We start from the raw sequence: 11,761 nt of genomic DNA on the forward strand, positions 1-11,761 counted from the left end.
TAATCTACCTACGAACATGAACCACAACGGTGATACTAGTGTTGTCAATAGAAGAGTAAATTGAATCTTCACTATAGTAGGAGAGACAGACACCCGCAAAGCCTCTTATGCAATACAAGTTGCATGTCGAATGAGGAACAAGTCTCATGAACGCGGTCATGTAAAGTTAGTCTGAGCCGCTTCATCCCACTATGCCACAAAGATGCAAAGTACTCAAACTAAAGATAACAAGAGCATCAACGCCCACAAAACCATTGTGTTCTACTCGTGCAACCATCTATGCATAGACACGGCTCTGATACCACTGTAGGATAACGTTGCATAGAAAACAAAATTTTTCCTACCGCGAACACGCAATCCAAGCCAAGATGCAATCTAGAAGACGGTAGCAACGAGGGGTTTATCGAGTCTCACCCTTGAAGAGATTCCAAAGCCTACAAGAGTAGGCTCTTGTTGCTGCGGTAGACGTTCACTTGCCGCTTGCAAAAGCGCGTAGAAGATCTTGATCACGATCGCTTCCGGCGCCACGAACGGGCAGCACCTCCGTACTCGGTCACACGTTCGGTTGTTGATGAAGACGACGTCCACCTCCCCGTTCCAGCGGGCAGCGGAAGTAGTAGCTCCTCTTGAATCCGACAGCACGACGGCGTGGTGTCGGTGGTGGTGGAGAAATCCGGCGGAGCTTCGCTTAAGCGTGCGGGATGTGGTGGAGGAGAGAGACCGCTAGGGTTTGGGGAGAGAGGGGGGTTGGTCGCCGGCCCTCTAAGGGGTGTGGCCAAGGCTGAGGCTTGAAGTGGTCAGCCCCCTCTCCTATGCCCCTCATTATATAGGTGGAAGCCCCAAGAGTTCTAGTCCAAGTCTTCGAATAAGACCCCAACACTAAAACCTCCCATATGTGGGAAACCTACTCAAGGAGGGAGTCCTACCCAAGGTGGGACTCCCACCTTTCCTTGAGGTGGGTTGGCCGGCCACCCTAGGGGAGTCCACTTTGGACTCCTCCCCTTTAGGGTTGGCTGGTCATGCATGGTGGAGTCCCTCCGGGACTCTACTTTCCATGGTGATTTCTTCCGGACTTTTCTAGAACCTTCTAGAACCTGCCATAAATGCACCGGATCATTTCCAAACTTGGAATATGACTTCCTATATATGAATCTTATTCTCCGGATCATTCCGGAACTCCTCGTGATGTCCGGGATCTCATCCGGGACTCCGAACAAATATTCGAACTCCATTCCATATTTCAAGTTCTACCATTTCAACATCAAACCTTAAGTGTGTCACCCTACGGTTCGCGAACTATGCGGACATGGTTGAGTACTCACTCCGACCAATAACCAATAGCGGGATCTGGAGATCCATAATGGCTCCCACATATTCAACGATGACTTCAGTGATCGAATGAACCATTCACATACGATACCAATTCCCTTTGTCACGCGATATTTTACTTGTCCGAGGTTTGATCATCGGTATCACTCTATACCTTGTTCAACCTCGTCTCCTGACAAGTACTCTTTACTCGTACCGTGGTATGTGGTCTCTTATGAACTTATTCATATGCTTGCAAGACATTAGACGACATTCCACCGAGAGGGCCCATAGTATATCTATCCGTCATCGGGATGGACAAATCCCACTGTTGATCCATATGCTTCAACTCATACTTTCCGGATACTTAATCCCACCTTTATAACCACCCATTTACGCAGTGGCGTTTGGTGTAATCAAAGTACCTTTCCGGTATAAGTGATTTACATGATCTCATGGTCATAAGGATTAGGTAACTATGTATCGAAAGCTTATAGCAAATAACTTAATGACGAGATCTTATCTATGCTTAATTGGGTGTGTCCATTACATCATTTATACAATGATATAACCTTGTTATTAATAACATCCAATGTTCATGATTATGAAACTAATCATCCATTAATCAACAAGCTAGTTAAGAGGCATACTAGGGACTCTTTGTTGTTTATATATCACACATGTACTAATGTTTCGGTTAATACAATTATAGCATGATATATAAACATTTATCATAAACATAAAGATATAAATAATAACCACTTTATTATTGCCTCTAGGGCATATCTCCTTCAACGTCACGTTTGGAGGGGTGGAGGTCCCACGAAGGATTCCCCACGCCACGAAGGCTCACCCTATTCTCCGGAGCCTATCCCACGAAGGAATAACTCTCTCACTTGTGGTAGACTTTGAGGTAGCCTCCAAACCTTCACAATCTTGTTAGGAGAAAATCCACAACCCGGATGCTTCCGGACCACTCTTGCCCACCTAGGGTTTCCAAAGAACCCTAGAGAGCAAGCTTCTTGATGAATACAAGGGGAATGAGATTTGGCTTGGTAGAACAGTAGATCGGGTCCTCCTCTATCGTTTCCCTGGAGGGATTTGAGTTTGGGTGGAGGAGGAGGGAGATCTGAGGCTTTTGGTGTTTCTAACAATGGAGTAGGAGAGAGAGAGAGCTCAAGAACAGATTGTAGTGTAGTGCCTACCCCTTCAGAGGTAGAAGAAGGGGTATATATAGTGTCACTTGGAATATGGCCGTTGTCAACTTGCCACCTCAGCTTTCTCCTCGAGATTCCTGGTCAACCGGGCCACAGACCGGAGCGTCCGGCGCAGGGCCCGGTCCGACCAGGCCAGGGACCGGACCCGCTGGTCCAAACCGGGCGGCAGACCGGACCAAGACCGGATCGTCGAAGTGTCGCGCAGTACTCCTCCCGGAAGGCATCAGCGCAGAGCCCGGTTGGCGTCGGGACGCCCGGTCATGCACCCGGTCCGACCGGGCCATGGACCGGACCCGCCGGTCCAAATCGGGTGGCAGACCGGACCGAGACCGGAGCGCTAAAGTGTCTTCCAGTAAGCCTCCCGGATGGCATGAGCGCAGGGGCCGGTTGGCGCCGTGCGCCCTATCAACCGGGCGGCAGACCGGAACCGGCCGGCGCATGGGCCGGTCCGACCGGGCCTCTGACCGACAGGATGCTGTAGACCCCTTTTTGATTGTTGTCGAAGTGGGGGGTCTCCTTTAGCCTTCTTATTCCTTTGATACACCATTTATGCCTCTTTGGCTAATACCTGGGATTGTCCTTACAAACATGTATTAGGCCAAATACTCTAGCACGGTGTCATTGTTACCAAAATAATGGATAAGGGTAAAATACCCTTACAACAACATCCTATACGAGTCAGAAGGCACTAGTGGGATGGATCAGGTTTTGAACACGATACCTCGGAAAGTTACAGAGGCAATGAATAGCGATCTGCTTGCAAATTATTCAACTGACGAGGTAAAAACTGCTTTGTATCAAATGTTCCCAACGAAAGCTCTAGGTCCGGATGGGTATCCTGCCCACTTCTTCCAGAGAAAATGGGAACTTTGTGGCGCCGAAGTCACAATGGATGTGCTCCGGATACTCCGGGGAGAAGATAGTCCGGAGGAGATAAATAAGACATTTATAGTTCTCATTCCTAAAGTTGCCCCCAGCCCAGGCATACAACTCACCGACGGAGTGATTGTTCATGGGGGTTGGCACCTATGAAGGCGAAGAGGGGAATGTTGGGGTCGTCAAGCCCAGTGAGGAGGTACTCTACCATCTCGTCTTCCTCCATCGGTCGGTTTGCACCAGCGAGCTCATCGATGATGGCCTTGACCACATCGAAGTACCATGTCGTGGTCTTCCCCTCGTTCCTGGTGTTGGCAAGTTTCACCCGCAGATTGGCGATGCGGGTGCGAGACTGGGCGACGTACATGGATTTGTTCGCCATCCAGACCTTCGATGTCGTCCTCATCCCAATGCAGGAGACCAAGATCTCCTTTGACAACGATGCCAAAAGATAGGAAATAACTTGTTGGTTAGTTTGAACCCACGACTCATGATCAGGATTGCTCACTTCGGTGCAGCCCTTGGCTCGTCACTGTTTTCGACGTAGACCGTTGTCGGTGTCGCCTCGTTGGTTATGTCAAAGAACCCCATCAGACAGGCGCCGCAACGACGGGGTGCACCTGTGTCTCCCATAGCAAGAATTTTCCTCGCGTGAGATTCTCCGACATGTCATGGCTCATGAGCCGGCTGGTCATACCGGCGGTGGACAAGGATGAATTTATAGTTTTTTTTTTGTTTGGATTTGTTTGGTTTGCTGATACTATGTGATTGTTTTGGTTTAACGTTTGCCCAAGAGCTTTGACTCAATGCGTGCCAATATAGGCACACTATTTATTTACATTAAGTTACAACAACACGTGAGAAAAGAGGGAAGATCGTTCTAATCTTTATCTTACAGATCAGATCGTTACAAATGATGAAGCCTTATCAGGTATCCACCTTATCTCTCCATCTCTCCTCGTGTGCAACGTTACACATGACAACATATGTGTACGCCATCAAATCCATGATTTTGGTGCTGTGCGCTCAAACTCGAATCACGTTTTTTTCTCTAACCCAAATAAACAAGCTACATCGGGACATTGCTTATGCTGACGAGGAAATACGTGTAGTGTGTCCAATCCAACAACGTTTTTGTCATTGCCCTGTTAACGGCCCACGGAATATGCCGCCGTGGACAGACGGAATATCCAAGATCCATCCCGAACGATGCCCGCGCGCGGCAGCCAGGGAAAGCGAGCATTCCGCGCCGTGTCGCCGCTGCTCCGTCCGTCTGTCCGCGCGCGCGGCGGTTACGTGTCCTCTAAAAGTATTCAAATTCTTCCCACCACGACAACCAACCAACCACGAACCAGCCAGCCAGCCAGCGCAAGTGGGCAGAAAATAAAAAGCCAAAGATTTGGTGGGAGGAGGCCAGCGTCCCAATGGCGCATCCGGCTCCGGCGACGACCCCTCGCGCGGCGGCGAGCCGCCCGATCTCGGCCCGCGCCGTCGCCGGAGGGACGCCGCGGGAGCTGCCGTTCGCGCTGCTGGCGGAGCGCGGGATGGTGGTCGGGGGCCACCGCGGGATGGGGATGAACGCGGTGGGGGCGCCGCCCGGGGCGCGGGTCGCCGCGGTCAGGGAGCGGGAGAACACGCTGCTCTCCTTCGCCCGCGCTGCCGACCACGCCGCCGTCGCCTTCGTCGAGTTCGACGTCCAGGTACGGTACCTAGCCTTCCTCTGCTGCCATCTCCCGTCATTAATTTGCTATTAATACGGCCCAAGCTGGCTTAAGCTTGTATTTTCGAATCGGCGCCACAGCATCACGAGCGAAACTAGTAGGCAGTGTGGTTGATTGAGGCATTGAGCAATGTGTGCCCAGTGCCCTGTTCTTATTCGAGAAAATAAAGTGTGCTCTGCTACAATCGTAAAACTAATTTTGGTGGGATCTTCGACCTCGAGAACATAGATGTAGGCATGTACGTAGCAATGTATGAATTCAGATGCGCCATAAACATGTTAGTATTTCCCTCTCTGAATCAAGCAGCAAGCACGTGAGGCGAAATCGGGTAATTTGTGTCCCTGACTCCCAGTGTGAAGTGTAATGCTGTCATGTTACAGTACCTCGTTAGATAAATACATGGAAACCAATGATCACACTAAATGGTATGGGAGTGATGCCGTGAGGGTGATCGTGCCTGGAGTTTTGTAGTGCTGAAGTTTTGCATGACAAGCTCCCATGTTCTAAGTTATCGGTATTGTGTTGTGAACCTCGTAGGGCTTTATTAATTTAAAGTCCGGCACTGAGTGCCTTTTATCTAAAAAATAAAGGTTCTAAGTTATTTTTTCTTTTTATGAAAAGGAGGTTAAAACCCCTGGCCTTTGTATCGATGTGATGCACAAAGCCTTTCCTAGGTTCTACGTAGAACCAGGGATGGCACCAATGTTTGGTTGCATCACTCGCTGGAGTTTGTTTCTCAGGTGTTGTTAGCTGATTGTAATCCTATTCATGGGTAACAAAGATATTCTCCTCCTCCCCCCCCCCCCAAAAAAAAAGTTGTACTGTATGATATCAAGGAGTCATTCTCACCTTGAAGCAATAGTGAAATCTGTAATTGACAATCATTGGAATTTGGAAGCATGCATGTCAACTACGTCGATGAAGCCTTACCCTTCTCTTTACTTTCAGTATATTACAACCAATCAGTTCCTCTGGAGTATTCTGCAACTTCCTGACTTTATCCATGCATCCCTTCCTTTTATCTGACTACAGTATTACACAGGTCCCCTGAAGTAGTGTTCCTACCATTTTGGCTTGCAGGTTACAAAAGATGACTGCCCAGTTATCTTCCACGATGACTTTATCCTCACCCAAAGAACTGTATGTTCTTTCCATCCATTCATATTGTTACCATCTTTTTTTTATGCACTATCCTTCATTTATTGCAAGGAAAACTCTCCACTTAACCCTTTATAACGGGCAACGTTTGTAGGAGGCTTTATATGAAAGGCGTGTTACTGATCTTCTACTGGAAGAGTTCCTTTCATATGGGGTACAAAGAGAATCCCACAAGGTGCTTTGTCCCTTCAATCTGTTGGATTTTAATTTCCTGCATAGAGTTAATTGGCGTGTGATCAAAACGCCATAGTGTTCACTTTGTAATTGCCCGTTCAGGTCTCCAAGCCCTTACTTAGACGGATGGAAGATGGGAGAATACTTACTTGGAGCATAGAAGAAGATGATTCTCTCTGCACATTGCAGGAAGTCTTCGAACATATCAGTCCCCATCTGGGATTTAACATCGAGCTAAAGTTTGATGACAACATTATCTATCCGAGTGGCACGCTTAGCTGTGCTCTTCAAGCTGTATTGCAAGTATGAATTTTTGCCCTTGTTATGATATCAATTAATTTGTGTACAATCATTTGGTCACTGTGATGTGATGATCATAACGCCGTTAAGTGCTCTGGTAGGTTGTTTTTCAGCATGCTGGCACCAGGCCAATCTTTTTCTCAACATTCCAACCTGATGCGGCACGGATAGCACGGGAACTCCAAAGCGTATATCCTGTCAGTACACCTTGAAACCTTTTGTGTTCTTTGTTTGTATTATTTTACTTGCTGAAAGTTTCCTCAACTCTGCCTCCTTTTGAGAGAAAAGAAAAATCTAGTTCGCTAATAGTATTACACCTGTTTCATGTGTGATTTTGCACAATGCAATGAATGGGATAATAACATTTCCTATGTCAACACGGTCTCTTTGAAACTTTTTTTTTCTATTAGGTACTGTTCTTAACAGAAGGGGGAACAGCTAAATACAATGATGAGAGAAGGAACTCCGTTGACCAGGCTATCCGAGTATGCCAAGAGTATGACTTGCATGGGGTCGTCTCAGAAGTGAGAGGGGTTCTGAAGAATCCCTCAGCAATTCTCAAAGCTCAAGAATCAAACCTTGCATTTCTCACCTATGGGCAGCTCAAGTAAGCAGTACATTTTAAGCATGCATTCAGGGTTCTTGGATCTTTTATCGGTTAGCCTTTGTTATGTCCTCAGCAATCTTACAGATTTCCTGGATTTATTGGTTGCATCGGCAGTAACGTGCGGGAGGCTGTTTACCTCCAGCATCTGATGGGTGTGAATGGTGTCATTGTTGATCTAGTGGAGGAAATCTCGAATGTCGTGGCAGAATTCAGTAAACCCAGCCTCAGCCAGAGCACGTTCAGTAACAGTTCTGGCATAGAAATGCACGAGGCCTTCTCACAGCAGCAGCTGGGGTTCTTGCTCCGGCTTATACCTGAACTGATTCAGCAACCACACTGAAGGATGAATATAACACTAGTCTAGAAGGTACATACTAGAGCATTGTTGTTGTAAATAGATATGATTCCATAGCATGCCGATAGTGGCATTATCAGGAAATTATTCTGCATGTAATGATCGATCAATCTTGTTGCAAATGTGTGCATAACAACTTTGTTAACCACAAGAACAACAGTGCTTTGCCATAATATTATGAAATATTACTAGATTGTAGTTTGAACTACCAGTTCTTAATGATAAAGCATTTGCTTGATTTTTTTAGATTATGGACGCTTTGTCACTCGTGGCCTCTGCATCAAGGTGATGCATAAACTTAACTTATCAGTACAACATTTATTACAAGTCACCAAAACAATATCCTAACGAAAAAAGGGATCAAGCAACAAAGAGATTATAAAAAGGTACCCCCCTTAATATAAGATGTTTCATCAAGCTAATTTAGTTTGCCAAAGCGTCTTATATTAGGGAGCAAAGGATGTATTTGACATGCCATGAGCATCGTGTTGGCTACCCGAACCTCTCCCGCACCCCAACCCTAACCTCTCCCGCACCCCACCCTCCGCCGCCGCCGGTAGCGCCGCCGGGGCAAAGTCCCTCGGGGCGTGGAGGCGGCAGGGGCCCTTCCTCGTCGCCGCGTGGAGATCGGCGGCCGGATCCCCACCTCCTTGATGCATGGTGGAGCAGACGCGTGTGGGATGGGCGACGGCGGCGGCGGCCCTCCTCCCGTCGGCTGGCGGACCGGTCGGCGTGGGTGGGATGGGTGGCGCTGCGGTCTCCCTCCTCTCGTCGGCTTCCCGCAGCACTCCGACAGGGGTTGGTGGTGGGCGGCAGCCAGACCCGGTCTGCGCCATGCCATCCACCCCCGCCTCTCGTTGGTGCGTGGAGGCGATCTCGGGCATCTTCCGCGACACGAGGGCACCCGGGCATAGTTTTAAAAACCGGACCGGTGACCGAACCGGTGAGGTCGTCGGTTCAGGTTTTTACCGGTCGGACCACTGGTTCACTGGTTCACCGTCTGGTTTTTTAAACATAAAGCAATATATTTTTACTTATAAATGCTACAATAAAATAAATAATCATGTATGGAAAAAATTAATACTTGTTATTTAACATAATTAATCACATAATGATATCAAAGAGTTGTCAACAACTGATCAACAATTTGCAAGTCCAAGACTGGAGATTTCAGCCACGACCTAAGATCAACCAAAAGAATGTAGTTAGCCAACTAACCAGCTGCAAGCCTGCAATTGCCAGACGTACGCGGAGAGCCAAGTGCCCAGAACAAATGTTGCTAGCTTGGATGCAGCGTCGGCAAGCAGCAAGCTAGCTAAGCAACAACCAAGTGATATCGTGTATACATCAAAGCTAGCAAAACATCAATCAAGAAAAAATGGCAGCCGACGTTGCTAACTTGCATACAAGCATACTGTGTAGATGCTGTACAAAAGGGATGGGTCTCTACTCTAAGCAAAAAGAAATTCTAGCTCAGCTAGTCTCCGACGCTGCGCGCATCTCCTGAGGTGCAAGGCTCGAATCCTGCTTAGGACATGTAAATTTTTACAACGCTAAAATATTGAGCCGGTCAGACCGGCGATCCGGTTTATTTCGTGAAACCGGCGGTTCGACCCCGGTTTGCCCGGTTTAATCCGGCTCAGCTGCCCATACGGTCCATTGCGCTTAAAAAGCCAGCCTAGGCCCCGGTTCCGGTTTTTTCCGGTTGAACCGCCGGTCCGGCTCGGTTTTTAAAACTATGCACCCGGGGCAGCAGCCTTGGATTTGACGGAGGAGGTGGCATCTTCTTCGCCGGAGAGGGTAGGCCTGCGGTTGGAGGTGGTGGATTTTTGATCTATCATCGCCATCCGGCGGTGAGATGGAGGTGCATGGAAGCCGTCGATGGTATCGCCGGTGGAGGGTTGGGTTGGCCAGCCCGGGATGGTCGCCGACGTGGGGGTCCGGCCTGAATAAAGGCGGCGGTCCTAGGGCCTCTCTTGCGTGAAGAGGAGGACCTACCGGAGGCCTGGACTCGTGATCTGGCCGGAGGGTTGAGTTCCGGAAGGCTCCGCCGGCGAATGTAACAGTGTTTTGCCTGGAGAGTTTGCTGGATCGGAGGTATTCAGTCGTGCACACCCATGCGTTTATTCCGACCGTTTGGTTCTGGAGGGAGCGGTGCGAAGCTCTTTTTCTGTGTTGACATCAAGTGACTATGGATCCATGATGAAAGTCGGAAGAAGAGAATTTCATGAAGGCCGGAGGGGAGGACTAGCTAAGGGAGGTTCAAGTCTCCGCGCTGTTGAGGGGCTTGCTTGGTGTCTGGGCTTCACAGCAGCGGTATGAAAGTGGGGGCGACAACACATGTGAAACGCTGAGTCCTACCTTTCAGGGTGAAAACCCAAGGTCTGGCCTTAACTGGTTGTGCCTGGCAGTGACCTTGGTGGAGGTATTGTTTTGAGAGTGAGGACTATCTTCAGGGTGAAAACCTAAGATCTTTGATCGAGCGACGACGGTGTTGGAGCACTGTTCCCTTCTTGGAGGCATCGTTTTTTGGAGAGTCTGCAATTCAGGTGTTGTCATGGTGGTGGATGTATTGCTGTTGTTAGGCCCGAGATACTGTAGCGGGACTTTTGTTTCTTAGTTTTCTTTTCCTTTTTTTGGCTGTGTGCATCCGTAGTGCCATTAGGGTGGTGCGTTGTTGCAGAGGCTGGGTGTAATTGGTACCTCTCGATGTTAATATATTCCCTTTTTCCAAAAAAAATGCAAGATAACTCTAAAGACTAAGAAGCCTATCATGGGCTTGCCATCCATACCAGGACATAAACCTCTCACTCGAGCTTCATGGCGTCTAGCTCGATCAGTCCCCTGTGCTGCACCTTCTTTTACACCACCCACGACTACAGCGAGCTAGTACATGATAGTAACATGAAGAATGAAGTTTCCTTTTGTCTTTCATTGGTCCAGGCCAAGCCAATAGATTCACACTTTTGGAAGGGCATCATGAGAGTTAAAAATAATTTCATTCAGCTAGTTTGTTTCGTTTTGAGAAAGGTGAATTAGTTTGATTTTAGGAGGAAAAGTGGTTAGGCATACACTGTCTTCGGTCCCATACCTGGCACCCGTGACTTTTTAATACTGTTAGACATAATCATGCCACGGTAGCCAATGTTCTTGGGACAACGAACTCTCAGGTAATCAGGCAGATATCAGTTGGACACTTCTAGGTCAAGGCTTAGCTGATTGGAGCTAACTTAGTCGACTAGTTTTAAAAAGATGGAAACGGCGCGTCGTCTGAATTTCATGTGTACAGGCCGCCAGGCCGCATCTACATAATGGGTGGGGCTGTTTGTGGATTAGAAGAAGAAACTTGAAACTTAGTCTACCTGAAACCATATGGCTTTGAGGTCCCTTTGCAGGACATGCGGTTGCCCATACCAGTAGTTACATGGCATACTTTTGGACCGCTATAGCTTTCTTCTCTTTAAGTCCGAAGGAACTCGGCACGTATGGTTCTGCTTCTGCATGTCCCACAGTCACAAGCACTGGATGTGTAAAATAACCACAATTATATGCACATGGTGCATTGCTCATTGTCCCTTTACCAACCTGAACCGAATCACTGACGCACCACCAACTCTTCCAATTCAAGAAATCCATCTTTCGTGTGACCCTTCTCTATCTATACCTGGACAGGAAAAGGAAGGTGACTCACATCACATGTATGCTTGGTCAGCAAAAAACAAAGCAGACGCTCATCATTTTTTCTCTTCTTCTGACCATTAAAGAAAGACAAGGCCTCTCATTTTCGATGAGGAGCCTCACAACAGCTAAAATTAGAAGATACAACCTATCACCTTCTGTCCTGTCTGTTTTACTTAGTCTGGCCTAGAATATTCATAGTCTTTTCTTCGCAACTAGAATGTCGGCGACCTAACCGCGTGCCTATTGGCAGGTGACGGGGGAGGAAGGAGGAGGGGGTTTCCCTCAAGACAAAGACACCAGCCTAATCTGTCTTACCAATCTTGCCTGGATTCTTGATGCTGTCTTGGCTTCTTTCAGCTATCAG

The 11,761-nt window shown here is 48.0% G+C and overlaps 1 protein-coding gene across 1 annotated transcript; it reads left to right on the forward strand.

Moving 5' to 3' along the window:
• The first annotated feature begins 4,744 nt into the window (after positions 1-4,744).
• Positions 4,745-7,924, forward strand: LOC127316577 (glycerophosphodiester phosphodiesterase GDPD1, chloroplastic). Its single transcript, XM_051347015.2, has 7 exons — positions 4,745-5,101; positions 6,203-6,262; positions 6,375-6,455; positions 6,557-6,757; positions 6,856-6,951; positions 7,165-7,361; positions 7,476-7,924. Exons 1-7 carry the CDS (start codon positions 4,826-4,828, stop codon positions 7,699-7,701), a joined length of 1,137 nt encoding a protein of 378 aa, XP_051202975.1. The 5' UTR covers positions 4,745-4,825; the 3' UTR covers positions 7,702-7,924.
• The last annotated feature ends 3,837 nt before the right edge of the window (positions 7,925-11,761 follow it).

Source organism: Lolium perenne, chromosome 7 (genome assembly GCF_019359855.2).
Source record: "Lolium perenne isolate Kyuss_39 chromosome 7, Kyuss_2.0, whole genome shotgun sequence".
NCBI lineage: Eukaryota > Viridiplantae > Streptophyta > Magnoliopsida > Poales > Poaceae > Lolium > Lolium perenne.

Excerpts from the sequence above, each read along its gene's own strand:
- LOC127316577 (XM_051347015.2), top strand. The coding sequence starts at position 4,826 with ATGGCGCATCCGGCTCCGGCGACGACCCCTCGCGCGGCGGCGAGCCGC. Across the intron at positions 6,263-6,374 it reads TTATCCTCACCCAAAGAACT|GAGGCTTTATATGAAAGGCG; the intron begins GTATGTTCTTTC and ends CAACGTTTGTAG. Across the intron at positions 6,758-6,855 it reads CTCTTCAAGCTGTATTGCAA|GTTGTTTTTCAGCATGCTGG; the intron begins GTATGAATTTTT and ends GTGCTCTGGTAG.